Raw genomic sequence first — 20,875 nt, 5'->3', positions numbered from 1 at the left:
CTCTGTTGCCTGTGCATTAAATTGCTTTCCCTCTCAGAACATTACAATTGAAAAATAATAAAGTCTTTTACAATTTTGTTCATATGTGAGGGAGGTACCCATAGGATAACTTTCTATGTTAAATCCGTGAATGAAGAGAGGCAGGCTCTCCAAGTTTGGTAAACGCCTGCAGCTATTTGCACAGAGGCTGTGGTTTGTTTCGGCCACAGCGTGAAGTGCTGCTTAACCTTGTACCTGTGCACACTTCAGTGGGATCTCCTGTGTCAACTTCCACTGCTGGGGGTCAGGGGTCAGGGGTCAGGGGTCAGGGGCCGGGGGTGGTGGCTGAGGTTGGATATATTTATATTTTTTTTCATTGGACTTAAAATTATGTTTTTTCCTGAATGATCAATGGACTGTTCAAAGCTTTATTAAACGTTTTTTTTTTTTAAACTCTATCTGTTACCCTGTAAGAAGGTTCCATGGCCAGGCGGTGGTGGCGCATGCCTTTAATCCCAGCACTAGGGAGGCAGAGGCAGGTGGATCCCTGTGAGTTCGAGACCAGCCTGGTCTACAATGTGAGTCCAGGACAGCCAAGGCTACACAGAGAAACCCTGTCTCAAAAACAAACAAACAAACAAACAAGGTTCCACGGTGTCATATGTTAATGCCATTGACTTAGGGGCTGTTTAGAGTTTTTATGTTTTCCAACATAACCTTATGTATCCTATAGTAAAACTAAATTTGCTGAGTGTGAGTATGTTTATTTTTGAAAACAGTAATAGTGTCTTATAATATCTAATACACAAGAGGTCCTCGGTGCTGTTTTTTGGCTCAATGAATGACAAATGAAAAAATAATTTTCAGGGCAATTTGATTTTATCTGAAAGTTCATGTCATAGAAATTGATTTTCATAGTAGAAAACCTTAAGTATAAGGTTAGCGTTAAGAGCTAAGATTGTTCTGTGGCAGATAAGGAATTTTGAGAAGTTTTGCATGTGTGTATCATGTACATATATAAAATAAATACATGACAAACTAGGAGAAGTGGATTCTGGGTACTGTTGGCTTTCCCTGGGCTCCAAGCTTTTAGCTTACAGTTTAGTTTCTCTGAGACCGTCCTTGGCAAACACAGCTTTGCACACTGACTGAAATGTTAAAAGTTTCCTTCTAACTGGTTATAAGCCCGTCCTCATCAGTCTTTACTCTTCCTGTATTTTGTCCAAGAGGCACTAATTGTTCGATTTGGCAGGTTTAACACTTCCTGACAGAGGCTATTAAAGGCAAGTATTCCCCAATAACTGTCACCGCTGGAACAAAGAGCCTTCCAACACAGTGTGTGGAAACCGTGGACATTCCTAGATGATCGCTTTCATAGACTTTTATTTTATTTTATCCTTTTAAGATAAAAATTTGGAGAATGTAGGGTTGGTAAAAACAGCAAGGTATAGTAAAACAGTAAACTTTGATTTTGGGGGAGGTAGAGCTTTATCTCTGACTTGAAAACAATTGTTATTTGGAAAATCTCATTAGCAGATGTGACTGCTTGGAGTAAAAAAAGACTTAAAACTGATGTCGCTTTCAGGGTTCCTTTGAACTTAACAAGCACCTATTTGTGGAGCAGACTGGCTAATGAAAGGAAATTAAATTTTTCTGACAACTTCCCCTGCCAGCCTCCTTATTCAGTCAGGGATGTGGTCGGGTATTGAAGACTTTTAAGGAAGATTTTCTTTTTTCTTTTCTTTTCTTTCTTTTTTTCTTTTCTTTTCTTTCTTTTTTTTTTTTTTTAAAACTGGACATAAAGGAGCCAGTTATTTCAAACAGTCCTGGTTGGGGGAGGGTTCTGTTGTGACTACACTTCATTTTAAATCTAGTAATTTAAAAGCTTAAAAAATGTCAGGCTTCACTTGAATGTTTTGAAATTGTGTAAAAATCCCTGCATACATATCAACTGGTGGTTTTAGGAAATGGCTGATATCTCATATTGTGTCGCTGGATTAGAGTAAGTAATGTGTTGAAATTCAGAATTCTCTTTATCCTTACATGGAAAGTGTGTACATAGAGCTGCACAGCAGACGTCAGGTGAGCGCTTATGGCCGATGAATGGCTCAGGCTGAGGAGGTTTTAAAGTGTCACTGCTGACGAGTGGCAGGGACGCATCTGCGCGTCAGTAAACACGGGCCTTCGACTTCAGCAAGGAGCAAGGAGCCCTTCCTTACCTTGCTCTTTCAGTCCCACCCCTTTCTCTTCACAGTTTCATTGAACTTTAATTTATGTACCTAGTACAACTGTAAAGATAAAATATGTACCTAAAGAAATGGGTTGAAAAATAAGAAAAGATAATGGAAATCATAAGTTTTTTTTTTTAAACAATTGGTAATTCCTACAGACACTGGAAATTTACTTATTTCTAGAAAATTGATGGACCGCCTCCCAAACAATAGACAGTCAACTCCCCCTGCTGACAGAACCCAGGAGAACACCGTGTGTAAAGTGGCACGCCGGCTGTAGACAAGCTTTAATGATCTGATTTACGATTCAGTATTGATTGTAAACATCTAAATTCTGCCATTAAATTCCAGCAACTGCACCGAATCACTGGCAATTCTGGCCATGTTTCCTGCCAGCTCAGTGCAACCTGCTTTGAGTTTCTTAATATAATAACGACGAAGGAGAATTTACATTCCACTTATGGCATTAATTTTACATTTCTCTGAATGGAAAGGGTTAGAAGGTTGTAAAACTGAACATGAAATGAATCAGAGCAGACAGTGGTGCAATATACGACTGCCCTGAAGACGTTGTGCAATGCCTCGTGGGGCTAATGCGGAGTCTCATTTCCTGCCTTTACAGGACGCAGATGAAGCTGTCAGAATTGCAAGGGAAATTGGTAAGTCCTTAAATTAACTTTGGTAGTGTTTCTGTGTCTTTTAGCAGATACGGCTGAGCAAACGTGTAATAAGTAATTCCCATAGAGCAAATAATATTTTAATAAGTTTTCAGTCTCTGATTACTTGTGGATCTGGAAGAATTTATCAGTTGAATTACCATACCCTATTATTAAAGTGGATTTTCAGGGTCATTTGATCTTAGTTCCAGTTCTTTCATAAGATGAGATCACTAGCGAATTAAACAAGTCATTGTTCAAAGAGCCCTGAGGATCGGACACAATGTCTGCCTGTGGATGTCGTCGTTACAGCGTGAAGGACGTGACACACATGGTGCATATGAAGCCGCTCTTGACAAGCGTGTTCAAGTTCTCACCTTTTCCTAAAACGTTAAGTATCAACTTAATAACTTTGCTAGGAACGACACAGTAGAACAGGAGAGGCGAGACCTGGACATGTGACACTGACTGGAGAGCAAAGAAAGCCGAGGAGCATTTTAAGGGTGTTTACATTACATTTCAAGTACATTTCTCTTGCTCATAAGCACAGTTGTGTTTGCAGTGTCTGCTGGTGGAGAAAGTAGGAAAAGGACGGAAAGCCTTGAAGACTATAGTTTTGAGTCAGATCAGAACTTGTGTGCACTTGATGGAAAGCTGCAGACAGACGAGGGGCATCCGGAGCTGCTTAGTAGCCAGAGGCCTGCTCATAGCTTCTTAAGCATCTTGTGTTTGCCAGCTCAGATCCCCCCCACCCCCACCCCCCCACCCCCCCACCCCCCGCCAGCAACCCATACCCCCCTCCCCAGCAGCCCATATACTAATATTTTGTAGCCCTGTTTTCTCAACGTAGTTTGTACTTTTTGTTTATGGTGTGAGAGCATTTGATTTGGTGACGTTTATATAGTCGTGATGTGTAGAAATGTTGGTCCAAAGTGACCATGGGCGCTAATATATTCCTGCAAATGGGACAAGCTAGCGCGGAGTTCTTCAGCCCCGTGTTCTCCCCAGGCTGTAGCTGCCTAAGCACAGATTGTTCTGTGATGGGAGAAGGTTTTGGGCTTGTCCTGTCTTGTTTCTGTTGTGTATAGCTAAATTATTTTGGTTTTTGCTCATTATTGATTTTTCTTTGTTGTTTATTTGTTTTGGAAAACTTCCCTGGGTTTAAGACCAGTACATGTACAAGAACATTTTATCTGTCCACAACATCGCTCTTGATCGGTTCTTCAAGGTTGCCAGCCTGTTTAGAAGCTTTTCAGTCCTAATTTCACAATAAGACCTGGTAGGGTTGCATAATGCTACTGTTTGTGGGTTAAATCATTGTATCCCTCACTCCCCAAGAAGCACTCTGCTGGCTTCTGACTGTCCTAAAGTAGTTTAATTTTATTCATTATTTTAAACTCAAAATGGCCTCTTTTGGTTATAGCTTGGATATTACCACCTCTCCAACCATCTCTGATAATATTATTTTGTAGTAATAGTATGTAACACTGTTATAATATTTGAAGGGATCTTGGAAAACAAACAGGGCTTATAGTACACCCAGGGTTACATGCCTGTGCCTGCTGTGAGCATGTGGCGTCCACTCCCGAGCACCTCCTTTTACGGCCGTGCCGCGGATGCTCTCTCGGCCTTCATCTTTGTCCGTACCCTGTGGCTTCCCAGCCAGTCAGTTAATCGTAATCACATGGCCTCGCCTTCCTTCTGAGGGCGCCTGGTTCCACGAGAGTCTCCTTCACACTTGACGGGTCCTGGACGAGCCCGTCCTCTTCCCTTGCTCAGCTGGGAAGTACGTGTTTGCGACTGCGGCTGTTAAATAGAAGCTTGCTAGTGTCCTGAGCACATGGAAGGGAGAGAAGCCATAAAATTGGAGGTGAAATGAAACACAGCAAAGAGGTTTTATATGGCTGTAAGAATTCCAGAGAACCTTCTAGATCACACAGACACCTCCTGTGAGGCCCTGCTCTCCAAGGGCTGCCTTCCAGAGTCAATTACACGGTCCTCAAGATTGTGCGTGCATGTGCATGTGTGTGTGTTCATGTGTATGTGAGCACACATGTGTGTGAGCCCTTTGGTGATACGTCAATTTGTGTGCACACACACATGTGAGCCTTTTGGTAATACTTTAGTGTGTTTGCACACACGTGCAAGCCCTTTGGTGATGCATCCATTTTTTTTTTCTAATATTGTTGAGGTATTTCACATTTATATCATGATTTGGACAGCCATTCTAAGTTTACTTAAGAGTTAAAGTAAACGAGTCCATGGGGAAATATATTCCCACTTGTGAGTAACACAATTATAAACATATATTTAAACCTGTTTTGTCGGTTTCTGGCTTTTCTTGCGAGATTTGTGCTCATAGATTATTTTTGTTTTCTTTCTCCTGTGTTGCTGGGAATTAAGGTGTAAGCCTCGCATTGCAAGGCCTGTACCCTCCCACTGAGCTGCTCACCCTGTGCTCATAGATTGCTGCCTTTTACCTCTTTTTTTGTATGTGCTATGTGGTAAAAAATAAAAGTTTTATGTACTCGCCCTCTCTTAAGTTTGTATTTCTGTTCTGGACGCATCTATCTATGCTGCCACAGCTGGCATGTAATTATTGGACACTTGTGTGTGTGTGTGTGTGTGTGTGTGTGTGTGTGTATGTGTGTGTGTGTGTGTGTGTTTTGTTCTTTTACATAACTGTAGCTCCTATTTTGGAACATTTTTTTCCATATGTCTTCTACATTGGAAATGCTATTTATTTTTTATTATTAAAGTTTTTCTTATAATTATAATTCAGACTTTAAAATTTTTAGAGGATATTTTCATATGTATATATTATTCATTGTTGGAAGTGCTATGTCTAATACCAGTGCTAGGGCTTGGTTATTTACATTTCTATTTATATAAAAAACCTAGAAAGTAGATTGGTCATTTGCTCAGTGTCAATTTCTATTGATTTAAAGTTAAATTTATTTGGTTCAAAGACCATGGTTTTCTTTATAGTTTGGCTACCTTAATGTGATGGCAGATGAGCACTAAAATGTAAGTGACTGTGGTTGTGTGAAATACCACAGGTTCTTAAACTTATTATATATGGAATTAAAGAGTGAGACTACCTCTGGTGATTGACAGGGTGGGAGGTGGTCCCATGAATTTGTCTGTGGACCACCTTGCCTACCTCCCCTCGCCTCCCTCAGTCACACTCCTCTTTGTCTCTTTTTCTTTGACCTCAGAGTTCAGTGATACTGGGCTGTTGATCTCTAGTTGTCTTTGACCCCAGTGGAAGGCTGCAGTGGTCAGCAAGCTTCACAAAGTCCCCGGCACACTGTACCTCAGTCATGTTGGCTTTCTTGGCTGCCCAAGCTTTCAGGGCTGTAGGATCACTTACTGTTTTGGAGGGAGAGATGGAAGAATCTGGAGGCCTTGCTTATAACCTGGCCTGGGTAACTCGTCAGAGTCTTTCATGTCTTGGCTTAAGTATCACGCCTTCTCCAGAATGTGCCCCAGCAGTGGCGCTCAGTCACCCTGTCTTCTGCTCGCACCTGAATAGACTGCGTTTCTGAAGCTTTCCCCAGTGCCTTACTGTGGCACTGCAATCACTGAGCACTTTTGGAAGAACCTTGCAGTACGTGAGCATGCAGGATTGCACTATCAGCATTTGGCTAGATTTTCTTACTTGTCTGTCATATGCTGATCCATCTTATTTAATATATATATATATATAATATATATATATATATATATATATACATATTGTGTGTTTGTGTGTGTACATGCATCCACACACACATAGACATCAGAAGATAACTTTTGGGAGGCAGCTCTTTTCCACCCACTGTGGGCTCCTCGTATTGAACTCAAGTCATAAGGTTTGGGAGGGCAAGCTTACAATAAGCCATCTCACCTGCCCCCCATCTTATTTTTATTGTCATTTAAATTAAATTTCATGTGCTATATATGTCTCATTAACTATTCGAACATATAAGTCACTAACTAAATTCAGTATTCATGTAGCCTTTTATTACAATGAAATATTTGCATGTAATAATGTGAACACATTTTATATGTACTGCCGACTTTGACACACATCTACATCTGTGTGGCTCCATATCATACAAGGTTTCAAAACCCAGAGTGCGGTTTCCTGGCTCATTCTGTACCAGTCTGATCCCGACAAGGGCCCTGAATGTAAGATCACTTCTCTTAAGAAACTATTAAAAAGAATGAAAATCAACTTATAAAGAATTACTCAAAGGAAAAAGTATTGAGTTGGAGTGTGTCTCAAAGCAGTACTTACCCTGTGCTGCTCCTAAATTTATCTTCGTGCACCTTCCTTTGCCTACCATAGTGTGGGCTTTTCTAAAGGAAGTATTTCTTTTTAAAAAGAAGTTAAGATTACATTTTGATTGATTGATCGTGTGTGTGTGCCGATAGCAGCCTTGTGTGGTCTGGGTGGCTGAGCTGGGGCAGTGCTGGAGAGCTCGCCCAGGTGGTGTGGATAAGGGCGAGCTGGCAGGCTGACCATCTCAGCCGCCACCCAGATCCAGGGCTTTGAGGTGGCCTGCCCCAAAATCTGTATCATCTGTCAATGGTTGGGACATGTGAGAGGACGGCGGGTCCTGCTGATCCAAAGCTGCAGGCTCTCCATGACACAGGGCAACAGCAGGACAACTGGAAGGAGCCCCGTGAGGAGCCAATACTGATGGTGTCACAGGAGCCAGAGGCCGTGAACCAGACCAATGACTCATTGCAAGGAACATTTGCAATTGAAGATGTGTGGGCAAAGGTGTATACTGTGGGACACGCTGTGACACACTGCAGCTTCAGGGACAAGATGTTTTCTGTGCTTTGTTCATTTTTCTGTTTGTTTATGTGTTTTTACTATTTTGGGGGGATTTACAAGGGCAGTGGGCAGGTATGAGGGTATGGGGGGGTGAGTGGGACTGGGGTGCATGAGGTGAAACTCACAAAGAACCAATGAACAGTTTTAAGAAAGGGTCAGGTTTGGCGCCTGGGATAAGCTCTGAGGCACGTTCCTTTAGCAAGCACAAGGCTCTTGGTGCAGCCCCTAGTGCACAAGTAGCACACGCGGAGCAAACGCCCAAAGACGCCTCTGCTGAAGCAGGCTGGCGTGGGTGCAGAGCGGCCGGTCTGTGAAGGTGGCGTGGGTGCGGAGCGGCTGGTCTGTGAGGGTGGCGTGGGAGCGGCTGGTCTGTGAAGGTGGCGTGGGTGCGGAGCGGCTGGTCTGTGAGGGTGGCGTGGGTGCAGAGCGGCCGGTCTGTGAAGGTGGCGTGGGTGCGGAGCGGCTGGTCTGTGAGGCTGGCGTGGGTGCAGAGCGGCCGGTCTGTGAAGGTGGCGTGGGTGCGGAGCGGCTGGTCTGTGAGGGTGGCGTGGGTGCGGAGCGGCTGGTCTGTGAGGGTGGCGTGGGAGCGGCTGGTCTGTGAGGGTGGCGTGGGTGCAGAGTGGCCGGTCTATGTGAGGGTGGCATGGGTGCAGAGCGGCCGGTCTGTGAGAGGGCAGTGGCGTGGGTGCAGAGCGGCCGGTCTATGAGAGGGCAGTGGCGTGGGTGCAGAGCGAAGGTCTGTGAGAGGGCAGTGGCGTGGGTGCAGAGCGAAGGTCTGTGAGAGGGCAGTGGCATGGGTGCAGAGCGGCTGGTCTGTGAGAGGGCAGTGGCGTGGGTGCAGAGCGGCCGGTCTGTGAGAGGGCAGTGGCGTGGGTGCAGAGCGGCCGGTCTGTGAGAGGGCAGTGGCGTGGGTGCAGAGCGGCCGGTCTGTGAGAGGGCAGTGGCGTGGGTGCAGAGCGGCCGGTCTGTGAGAGGGCAGTGGCGTGGGTGCAGAGCGGCCGGTCTGTGAGAGGGCAGTGGCGTGGGTGCAGAGCGGCCGGTCTGTGAGAGGGCAGTGGCGTGGGTGCAGAGCGGCCGGTCTGTGAGAGGGCAGTGGCGTGGGTGCAGAGCGAAGGTCTGTGAGAGGGCAGTGGCGTGGGTGCAGAGCGGCCGGTCTATGAGAGGGCAGTGGCGTGGGTGCAGAGCGGCCGGTCTGTGAGAGGGCAGTGGCGTGGGTGCAGAGCGAAGGTCTGTGAGAGGGCAGTGGCGTGGGTGCAGAGCGGCTGGTCTGTGAGAGGGCAGTGGCGTGGGTGCAGAGCGGCTGGTCTGTGAGAGGGCAGTGGCGTGGGTGCAGAGCGGCTGGTCTGTGAGAGGGCAGTGGCGTGGGTGCGGAGCAGCCGGTCTGTGAGGGGAATCCGGCTTCTGTGGCTGCTGCTTTTCTTTCTTGCCATCACCAGCTGGACACTCAGGTTTCCTGCACCTTCCAACGCGCACCTTAGTGTAACTGCTCAAGTTCTGCTTGTCTTCGCTCCTGTCTCTTTGGTTTCGACCTTTCGTGTCCTCTGTTTTCACTGTTCGCTCTTGCATGCCTCCCTCTTCCCTTTCCTCTGTCACTCTGCTGCACAGCATTCAGGCAGCAATGTGGAAACACAGTGGGCTGTGTTTGGACACTTGCAGCCCGTGGATGCCCGCTCTAATCCATCCACCCCAGTGCACTGGTTTCTGATCCCTGAGCCAAATTAAATCTACCAGCTTTTATTTGCCCAGGCAGAGGGAGATAGGCCAACTAAGCCACTTTTTGGTGATGTCTACTCAGTTCTCTCTGCCAAATTCGTAGTGTTCTAGATTGGTTTATTGTACTTTATAACATATTTTGATTACATTTTCAGATATACAGTATTGATTAATTCTTATTTAAACTAAATATAGTTAGCATGTTATTATTAATATTCATTGTTAACAAATAGATAAACTAAAGATTATATTTAATATTAAAATAGCATTTAATATACTAACTGTACACATTTATAACTATGTTAATAAAAATATTTTTGTTAAAAATATAAATCTTATCAATATGTAGTTATTTATTTCTGTACATTAAGGCCAATTGAGAAAAGACAAAAAATATACTCTATTTACTCTGTTTTTTTAAAAATAATTTTTCTATTTGGAAAAACTCACAGTTCTGTTTTAAGGGAATAGTAGCCAATGTAGCTAATGTATAGTTGGGCTATGACATTACTCATTTGTGTATATGGCACCAACCGTGAGTTCTTGGAATGAAACCAAATTGGTCCTGATGTATAATCATAACTTGTTCTTGAATTTGTTCTGCAAGAATTTTATTGAGAAAATTTGCCTCTATGTTCACTGTAAAATGGTTCTTTAGTTTGCTTTCCTTTTTTTTTTTTTTGCTGCTTGCAAGTGTGCTAGTTTTGGTTTAGTTTGCTGAGAGTTTGGTGGGCTTGGCAGGGAACCCATCTGTTCCTGAGCTTTGCTGGGAGAAATTTTAATTAAAAATTTTTTTAATCACCATTTTAACCTCCTGGATTGTTATGGATCTTTTAAAATTACTTGTATAGGTCATATATGTTTGAAATTTATTTCTTTTAAATTTCCCAGGCTTTTGGAATATAAGTTTTAAAAAGTATTGTGTAATGATTCTCTGCATTCTTGTTGGGGACAAGACAGACAGGCCGGCAGCGAGGTGGGGCGGGCAGGGGTGGGGGTGGGGGAGACAAGGTCTCACCATGGTAATTTCTAGTTAATTGGGTCTTCTCTTTCTTTTGATTTATTTGACTATGAATTTGTTAATCTTGTTTATTTTTTTTCAAATACCAACTCCATTCAATTAATTCTATGTATCATTCGTCTCCAGTCCATTAATTTCCACCCTGATCTTAGTTATTTCTTGACTTCTACCGCTTTTGGCTTTGGATTCTTGTTTTTCCCATCCTTGAATTGTGCCATTAGGTTATTTGAGATTTTTTTTTTCTAAAAATTTTAATGTAAACTCTCACCCGCAAACTCAGAGGAGATTTCTGGGACTTTGGTTGGATCCCAAGGATTCTGCTAAGTTGTGTTTTCATTTGCTTCTAGAAACTTGAATTTTTTTTTTCCTGATTTCTTCAGCAATTCAAGGGCTTACTGCTCAGTGTTCATGTGTTTGTGTGGTTCATGTAGACTTTCTCATTACTGGTCTCTGGCTTTAGCACACTGATCCTATAGGACGGAAGAGATGATTCATTTGCGTTTGCTAAGACTTGATTTGTTGCTGAGAATGTGGTCTATTTTGGAGAAGATTCCATGGGCTACTGAGAATAATGCATGTTCTGTTTTTATTGGACGGAATCATCTATTATATCTCTGTTTGGTTCATTGGGCCTGTGATGTGGCTTAAACCTGTTTTCTTTGTTGATTTTGAATTTTAATGACCTAGAGATGAGAGTATTATAGGTGAGCTGACATTTGCCCCTCAAAGTTTTAAAATATTGTTTCCTTGTTGTATCTTTTGCTGTCTTGTGTGTGATGTGTCGTAGAAAGGCTCTTCTCTGGTGTGTCCATTGGGAGCACTAAGTAGGAATTGCATTTAAATGTCAGCAGAGTCTCCCTGTGTAGCTCTGGTTGGCCTGTCACTCACCATGTAGACCAGGGCAGCCTTGAACTCACAAAGTTCTGCCTACTTATGCCTCTCTAGTGCTGAGTTAAGAGCCATCTTCTACCGTGGCCAGCTGAATGTCTATTTTTCCTGCTGTCATTTCATGCCTTTAGTGTTTGTCTTAGCCCATCCCTTGATCCTGTGAATGTTTAGTTTGTTCTCCTGATCATATCTCAGAGTTCTTGGACCATGATGATATACTCATTTATTTTTGTTTTACTTATTGATGTTTGAATTTAGCAGTTTGTCAGTCTTACCTTCTACCCCTAGTATTTTCCTTCTGCTTAGTTTAGTTTATTGGTAATAGTGTTCACTGCCCTTTTAAGAAAAACATTCATTTAAATTTTCATTTCCAATGTTTCTTGTGTTTTTATAAAAAAAAAAAAATCAGTTTCCCTGCTGTATTTTTCTTCAGTGTTGCTGACTGAAGAGTAAGGGAGGAATGGAAGGAGGACAGGAACAGGAAAATACAGGTGAGGAGATAACATCAGGATGTAATCTAAATATATTATAATAAATTAAAATTAAAAAACAAAACAAAAACTTGTGTCTTAGTTAGGGTTTATTGTTGTGAAGAGACATCATGACCATGGCAACTCTTATAAAGGAAATCTTTTAACCCCTGGCTGTCGTGGAACTTGATTTGTAGACTAGGCTGGCCTTGAACTCACAGAAATCCACCTGCCTCTGCCTCCTGAGTGCTGGGATCAAAGGTGTGTGCCACCATGCCCGGCTGAACATACCACTTTCTCTAAAGTCTCAATGCTTAGTATACTTTTCAAAATGGCGTGTTTCCCACTTTGTGTCAGTGAGCTGTGCAGCTGACACGGGGTTTTCTTTTCGTCTCTGCGTCACACAATGTCTTCTCGCTCTTTGCCTGGTATCTCATCATTTCCTTCGTGGATTTCAAGTACCCTTTCTCTGTGGTTCTATTGAGATAAAATCTCCCTTGTCTTATCCTGACTCTGGCCTCTATGGGCTCACACAGAGGCAGCTTCTAGACAGCCTTCTTACCCAGAAGTTCAAGTTATGGTCATAAAAGGGATTTGTGCAGCCCTGCGATGGCTGTCGATGCTGGAGAGGCAAAGCACAACGCGCCATGGCTGCCTCAGTGGTCCAGATCTGGTCCTGTTGAAGGCCTGGAGCTCCCCGGAGAGTGGCTGGACACTCAAAGAAGCTGAAACCTGGTGTCAGCGGAGGGGACATTATTAGCAGGAACAAGCTCAAGCAGGCAGTGTGTCGCTGTCTTCCTGCACCTCTAGGCTGCCCACTGGAGCGTGTCCCCACTCCGAGTGCAAGCCTTCTCCCTCATAGGCGGTCCCGAAGGTGCCTTCCTAAGCTGCTCTGAAGCCCTGTCAAGTTGGAAGTCAAGATCAAGTATTGCAACAACCAAGTTGCAGTCTTCAAAAATGTCACAGAGGATAGCCCCCAACCCCGGGCAAAAATAAACCAACTCTTTTCCAGAGAAAGGACAGCTTACCTATTTTACATTAAATGAACAAAAAACAGTTTGCCAAATGCAGTGTATAACACTGATTTTTCCTTAGTTCTAACACAAGACTTTCACCAGGGGATCTCCTTCCTGTTTGATCTGTTTTCTTACAGCTTTTGTTTTCCCTTCTAAGCCCATTGTTCATTATCAGGCTCCATTCTGTCCATCCAGAGGTCCCGGCTCCCTGCAGTATCTTTTATTTTCTTTTCTCTTTGAACCTTTCTTTAGGAAACAAAGGCCTTTGTAGGTTTCCTAACTGTTTTAAAAAGATAACTTTCCCGCCCATCAGTCTTATTTCACTTGGTGAGATTACTTGCTGATGAGCACTAAATTTGGAACCGGGCATTTCCCAAGGAATAGTTTGTTTTTGTCTTCTTTTTACTTTCCCTTCTCCAGTAGTTGGTATTTCCATGAAAATGTTGTTCAAGAAATGAAATCTAAAAAAAAAAAATCAATGTAATGTTAAAATGATTCGTAAGTAACTTATCATTTAGGTATCTTATCAGCTTTTAATTTACCTGGTTGTTACTTCCCCCATCACCAGCAGCAGCGCTGGTCGGCCTTCGCGTTTATCACGTCTCATGCAGGTAAACATCATGTTATCAGTTAGGAAGAAAGATGGTCCTTTCTGTTGTTAGCACTCATAACTAAGTGAGAAAGCCTCTAAACTTTCAGAGCCTTCCTTATCTCTGGCATCCAACACGCGGTGACTCCAGCTGTAGAACAAACCGAAGTCTTTGTCCTTCTCTTTTGTGACTGGCCGTATCCAAACCACAGCCGTCTGCCACTTGGGCTCCTACAAAGACCTTACAATCAGCCAGTGTTGCAGCTGCTACAGCATTCACTACAGAGCAGTGAAGTAATCTCAAAGCACTGTCAGCTGACTTCCTTCTCTGTACAGAGTTCTACAACTGCCTTATGTTAGGGCCCATCCGACTTCCCTGAGTTTGCCCAGGCTCAACTCCTAGCATTTAAATTCACTTAAAATTTAAATTCATTTAGAAAAGCCATTTCAAGGAAAGATTAAAGCTGGCCACTCTGAGGGACATCACTCCCTGTTGTTATTGTGACACAATAGTGCACAGTCCCTGAGTGCACATGGCTCGTGAGTAACTCTGTAGACTTCTTCTTGGAAGTATTCATTTGCCCATGATTGCGCAGAAGGGAACGAGGAGAAGAGACTCTGCTGCAGCTGGAGCGTTGGGGAGGCTCCGTGTGGCTGTAGAACACACGCTCAGTCCCGGGTGCATCCACCTGGAAACTGGAGCAGCACCAAGGCCTGGGCCTAAGGGGGCTTTTCACTGGACACGGTGACATTCGTATGATCCTAGAGCAGGGTGGTGCGTAGGCTGAGGTGGCCTGGGCTGTACAGGGCGTTCTAATCCAGCTTGGTTTCATAGTCTGATCCTGACTTAGAAAACAAACAAACCCAGAAGAGTGTCTGTGTGTGTGTGTGTGTGTGTGTGTGTGTGTGTGTGTGTGTGTAGCATGTATGCCTCTGTTTATCTTTAAAACATGTAACATTACAAATGATCTTAGTATTAGAAAGGAGATTGCCTCCTTGTATAAAGCCTCAAATACTTTGTATTTGTTGAGCTAAGGAAGGTGGTTCTGTTTTAAACACATGTCAACTGAAGAATATACAATTAAACAAATGCATCACAGAGAAAAGCCAACCCAGGAGTGAGTGCTTTAGCGAAGAGGTTGTTCATGGAAACTGCATATGTTGGCTAGGTAGCTGAGAGTTGTCAAGGACCATCATTCTTGTTGCTCATTCCTAACTTTTCCAGTAATAGTGACTTCTACCAAGGCCTTATTTTTGTTTCCACTCCCAGTTTTAGGCATTGCATGCCTTCACCTACAGTGACTGGCCACGGTGGTGGGAGGGCAACTAGGCTGCTCCATGGTGTTACCATCTGTGTGGGAGGCTTTTGTCTTCTCACGGGATGGTGCCACCTGGGATGTAATGGCTGATCTAACACCACAGACTGAGTGCAAGACCTTTGCACTACTTCAGAATGCAGCCCCAAGTCAGCATTACCAACTTCCATCATTTTCTTTTCAGAATGAATTAATTTTTAAAAAATTTATGCATGTGCATTTGTGAATGTGTGAAGAGCTCTCGAAGGCGAGGAGAGGGCTCTGCATTCCCCGGCACTGGAGTTACAGATGCTGTGAGTGTTCTGATGTGCATGCTGGGAGCAGAATCCAGGCCCTGCACAAGAGAAGCTGCTTCTTTGCCGGCCTTTTCATATTCAGCTTTTTACGTTTTTTAACAGGGACTCTTGCCTTTCCGGGGCACATGTGTTCATAGGTCTAACAAGAGAGATCTTTTGGATAAAGGTCACAAATGACCACATAGTTGAGGGTTCCTAGTATATGGCCGAGAAGAATGCGGATTTCCCGGAGAACGAAGAATTGCCCACCCCCTCCCCTGCCCCCTTGCTTTTCTGTTGCAAGGATGAATAAGTGTGGGTGGAGCTGATAGTCATGTTCTTTGACGGGGGCTCGAGGGTGATGGATCATTTGTCTATCCAAAGGCTGCAAGTTGCTGTGGATAGGGTTTTTGCAGACACGCAAGTTTTGAGTTTTATATCACACTTCTTCACTTCTCCAGATTAGACACACACACACACACACACACACACACACACACACACACACACACACGAGCGCATATTTTATTGATTTCAGTATGATTTCTTCATGGGCACTCATGGTGGCTGCAGCACTGTGTGAGACGGATGCTGGCCTTGATGCTTGCCTCCTGTGAGAACAGACACTGCACGACCCTAGGCGGGGTCTGGCATGCAAACACGCAAAAATCTTCTCCACTGGCCACTCGCGTACACTGAGTGGGCTTCACTCATTTGTCCCCTCACGTATATTCTGTCTCCACAGCTCATGCCTGAAATGTTCAAAGGCTGCTTGTGTTTCGTCATGTCACTAAACTGACACTCTCTGCCACACTGTTTCTTTTTTGAATTCCAAGGATGGAATAATTTGGGTCCTTTGCTTTTCTCTTCTTGGATTATAAGGCCTCAAAGTAGGAACAAACATTTATTTTTCTTCTCACTGTGCTTGTTCTGTTTTCAAAATGCTGCCCCATAAAAGCATAGCAAAAATATATTTAATAGACTTAGTTATGAAATATTGAGGAAGCAAGTGCTGTCTCAACTAAACCAATGGTGGTGTTTTGTGTGTCAGGGTCAAAGGTCTGTGATATTTGGTTGCTTTCTTCCTTTTCTATGTAATGTTCCTACAGCTCGGCTTGAATGCTGTTACAGGGTCACAGGGAGGGAAGTGCATATATACATTTACACACACACACACACACACACACACACACACACACACACACACACACATATATATATATATATATATATTTTTTTTTAAAGACAGGATCTGACTATGTAGCTCTGGTTTTCCTTGACTCACTATGTAGACCCGGCTGAACTTGAACCCACGTAGATCCTGTATCTGCCTCCTGAGTTCTGGGATTAAAGGCGTGTGCCACTATGCCTGGCTGAGACTTATTTTTCTTGCACACATAATGCAAGGGTTGTAGAATAACTATCTCTTCTCATAAAGCTGTCACTGACAATGGCCTTTCTTTGGGGGACAACCTGTGGACTGTAGAGAAAAGTGTCGTGGCTCCTCAGTTGCTAGCAGTGATAATCTGGCTTATTGGGAAAGAGCCGTGCTTGATTTTTTTTCTCTGTTAATATATCCTGCCAGCTTTGCTGATAAAAGCTGTAGGCATTCAATGTGACCTTTCATATGAAAATACCCAAGGAACCTGTAAATGAAAGAGAAATAAATTTTAATGCATGCCGGTGGTAGTTTTCAGATCACAAATGTGTGTGCACGTGTGTGCATGCTATGTAAGCTGCTACTTTAATCATTGGCAGGTTCATATTTTATTTCTAATTTTTATGTTAGAATCGTCTGTCAAATAATCCTTTAAGCTTTTGTTTTGTTACTTGGGAGGTGTATTTACTGACACAACGTTCTATTCTTTAAAGTGCTCATTCGTTAGCTATGTATGGCCATCACACTGGTGGTGTGCCTAACTCTGAAGAAAGGAACTTTTAAATAAATGATTGTCCTGCGTTACGGAACATGTGGTCAGTTGTCATGTTCATACGCCCACATGATCAAAGTCTGAGCATCTGTCTCGTTCTTCCCCGCTGTTAGGCTACCCTGTGATGATCAAGGCCTCCGCAGGTGGCGGTGGGAAGGGCATGCGCATCGCTTGGGATGACGGAGAGACCAGGTGAGAGGCTGCCTGAAACACACTTTTGATGAACATTGCAGTTACCAGACTTTTATTAAACTGACAGGTAAACAGATATCCAATGAATAGTGGAGTAATTACACTGACCGTAGAATCTTGACTTCTTGGATGGGAGAGAGTTGATACAGAAATTGATGCAGAAATCTGTCTTCTGTATATTTTGAGGATATTTTCCCTACCATAGAAAGGCTTTTTAAAACAAGTTTTTTTATTTTGCATTGGTAAAGGGGTTTGCTGTTGTGTGTGTGTGTGTGTTTAAGATATTACAGTTGTTGTTTTCTATGTAAAAATTATAAACATCCGGCCATGTAATTTACTTTGCCACCTAAGGAATTGAACCAGTCTTATTTAATCCCTATGTGTAATTTGATAACTTTTAGTATGTAGGATACCATTTTCTTTTTGAGTTAGAAATTCCTGTATATGTTTGAACATAATACATTCTGTTATAAGTTTAGAATACTTACGTTATTTAGTAAAGCTTTGAGTTTCCCCACCACGCTCTTGGTTAACTCTCTTTATGCACCCGCCCCCCCCCCCCCCCCAGCAGCCGGAGCATCTCCACCGGGAGCATTTGCTGTCCGAGGACGTGGGCATTGTACTTTGGGTGCAGTTTGATAAGCCCTTTGCTAAGGAGCTCCTGGAGACCCACAAGCCCCAGCGGCTCCCAGATCACAGTGGGGCAGGTGGGGCTGATGGAGAACTTCCTGTTGTAACCGGCACTGTCAGGCAGGGACTGAGCTTCTCCTAAACTTAGCCTAGGAACCTTTGGCCTTTGCCCCCAGACTTTTTCACCAGGGCATTGTCTTTCTTGGGCAGCTTTCTTCTCATCATTCTTATTGAGGTAAATAATTTTTCAGAAATCTAATGTACAGTGATATGAATAGCAGTTAGAAAAAGAGGCTGCCCAGTGCAGCCAAATCTAAAACAAAGGAGAAGCTGGAGAGATGGCTCTGTCATGGCTGTGCTTGTCACCAACGCCGGAGGGTCTGAGTTGAGATTCCTAGCACCTATGCTTAAAAATAAAATAGAACAGAAACTCAGAAAACCAAAACAGTAGCAACAAAACAGGCACAATAGCAGTTCAAGCTGGTAACCCTGCAGCTAGAGTGACTGAGGCAGGAGACTCCCTGGTGCTTTTGGGCCTGCCAGTCTAGCCAAATTAGTAAACTCCAGTTCCACAAGAGGCCCTGTTTAGAAAGAAGGAAGGGGGGGGGGGGAGGATAAAAAGGAATTCTATACTTGGCTACAGGAGGACTTTTGTCACTTATGGAGATGGGGGTCGAGCTGTATATAAGTGTTACTGTATGGTTAGCGTTGCCCTCCTGTGCTCTCTACTCAGAAGTAACCTGGTCTTCCAAACGGCCAATTCTGCTTTCTCCAATGTGCGTCATCTTTAAATCTCCTAGAGAGAGAAGCCTGTCCTACCTAGTGGGACAGTCAGTCAGCACAGCAGACGCTAAGCTTCAGTGGTTAGGTTCTAACGTAAGCGAGGAGGTAGAACCCCCGGGAGACGTGGTCTCTGTAAGACCCTACAGGAAGGCAGTGTGGATGCTTCGGCGATGGTCTGTGAAACCACCCGCATGTTAGTAACTTCCTGTGGCTGTGACAAAAACGCCTCGGCCAAAAATGACTTATCAAAGAAGAAGTTTATTTTGGCTTATGGCTCCAGAGGGAGACTCATTGACGATAAATTCAGGGAGTGAGTACGGAGGATGGAGTAGGCACATCACTATTTTTTGACCACCGGCCTTAAATGTAGGGTTTCCTGCGGTGTAACAAACTAAAGCAAAGGTGGTATCTGTGCGGTGGCCACCACTAAGCATCACACATCTTCTTCCTCCACTGTGATGACGTGGGTGTCGCCGGGTTGCGAGAGATCAGATTCCTTGGAGCCGCTGCTGCCTAGTGTTCATTTTCAAAACCTTTGCGCATGCGCGCGAGTCTGTGTGCGTTTGTGCAGTACCATGTGCGTGCGGGAGCGTACAGAGGCTAAAGTGTGCCAGATCCCTGGAGCTACTGATGGTTGTGCGCTGCCTATGGGAGAACTGGGAGCCAAGCCCACATCTTCTGAAAGAGCAGTAAACGCTCTTAGGTTCTGTGCTGCCTCCAGCTCATGGACCTATTATTTAACAACGAACCATGCGTGTTATAGCGTAAGCATTTTAAGGGATATTCCGATGTCTGTCTTTCAGTGTACGCGGTCCTAGTTCTTTACAAGTTTATTGTGCGTTTCTTGTTTTCAGCACTAGGGATCACACTCAGTGTACTTCCCGCAGTAGGGACGCACACTAACCCTGAACGACATTCCCAGTCCAATCACTGTGTGTGTGTATGTATGTGTGTGTGTGTCTGTGTGTGTGTGTGTATTTTTTTTTTTTTAATAAGAAAAAGTCTTGCTCAGGAGACACTAGACTCTTGGGCTCAAATGATTCTCCTGCTATGACTTTCTGAGCGTTGGGGCTGCAGTGTGTGCACCATGCATTTTATAGAACTTGCAATTTTCTTTTGACAAGTTCCTGTGCTGCCTCACCAACAAAGGCTTAAGCAAGGTGGCAAAGTACATTTACACTATGGATACTACTCAGTTATTAAAAACAAGGAAATCCTGAAATTTGTGGACAAATGGATGGAACTAGAAATGATCATAATTTAACCCAGAAGCAGAAAGACTCACATGGTATATACTCACTTATAATTGGGCACTGTCCCAAAAGGCATGTCCCATGAAAGTCTTCACTTACCAGGAGGTTGGGATAGATGTGAGGACATCCTATTGGGACTCTAGGTAAGAGAAATATAGGAGATGGGGAAATAGAAGGACCCTAGAAACCTACAAGAAGAACATCGTGATGGGTGGATCGGGGCCCAGGGGGGTCTGCTCAAACTACTGCACTAACCAAGGACAATACAAGTAGTAAACATCAAACCCCTACTCTGATCTAGCCAATGGACAGGACATTCTCCACAGTTATGTGGAGAGCATGGACTGCCCCATATTTGACCACTTCCCCTTAGTGGGGAGGCCTGGTGGCACTCAGAGAAAGAATAAGCAGGCTACCAAGATGAGACTTGATGGGCTGTGACCATATAGTGGGGGAGGAGGTCCCCCTCGGTCATAGACCTAGGGGAGGGGAATAGGGTGAAAGTGGGAGGGAGGGAGGAACAGGAGGATACAAGTGATGGGATAACAATTGAGTTGTAATCTGAATAATTAGTAAAATTAAAATTAAGAAAAGATTTAAAAAAAAAAAAAAAAGAACGCTGCTGACAACTGAGCCGTTGCTGAGAAAGCTGTTACTTTCAGAACCTGATCTTTGTCTCATTGTCTTTCCCTTTTGTATGATACTTATGTAGCCATTTCACTGGGAGTCCCGCACTTTTTTAAAGACAGGGTCTCGTTGTGTAGCCCTGGCTGGCCTAGAACTTGCTATGGAGACCAGGCTGCCCCTGCCCCTGCCCCTGCCTCCAGAATGCTGGAATTATGCCACCATTCCAGGCAACTTAATTAAAAAAAAGAATTACACTGAGGGTCTCAGATTTCCCATCAGACGTTTCTGCAAGTGACTTTGGCTGAGTAACATATTCTTTTATGGGCTGTAGTATTACTGCTCAGTGTCTTAGCACCGGCTTTTCATGCCTTTGATATATGAATTTGAATTTAGAATTTACCGTTCAGATGTCACTGTATCTGTTGACGTGGCATCCTGATGTTATTGTGTAACAAATTGAGGTAAGAATCATGAAAA

At 43.8% G+C, this 20,875-nt stretch overlaps 1 protein-coding gene across 3 annotated transcripts in view; it reads left to right on the top strand.

The window, feature by feature from the left end:
• The window catches only part of PCCA (propionyl-CoA carboxylase subunit alpha), a 305,003-nt gene that overhangs the window by 91,186 nt on the left and 192,942 nt on the right, over positions 1–20,875 (top strand). For all 3 annotated transcript variants that reach the window (XM_084767907.1, XM_084767906.1, XM_084767905.1), the window contains 2 exons: positions 2,833–2,869; positions 17,027–17,105. In XM_084767907.1, the coding sequence (XP_084624033.1) occupies positions 2,833–2,869; positions 17,027–17,105 (116 nt within the window). The remainder of the gene's footprint in view (positions 1–2,832; positions 2,870–17,026; positions 17,106–20,875) is intronic.

The sequence above is a fragment of the Acomys minous genome, assembly GCF_964271855.1.
Source record: "Acomys minous genome assembly, chromosome: 18".
Classification (NCBI taxonomy): domain Eukaryota; kingdom Metazoa; phylum Chordata; class Mammalia; order Rodentia; family Muridae; genus Acomys; species Acomys minous.
This window is presented reverse-complemented; position numbering and strand designations above follow the sequence as displayed.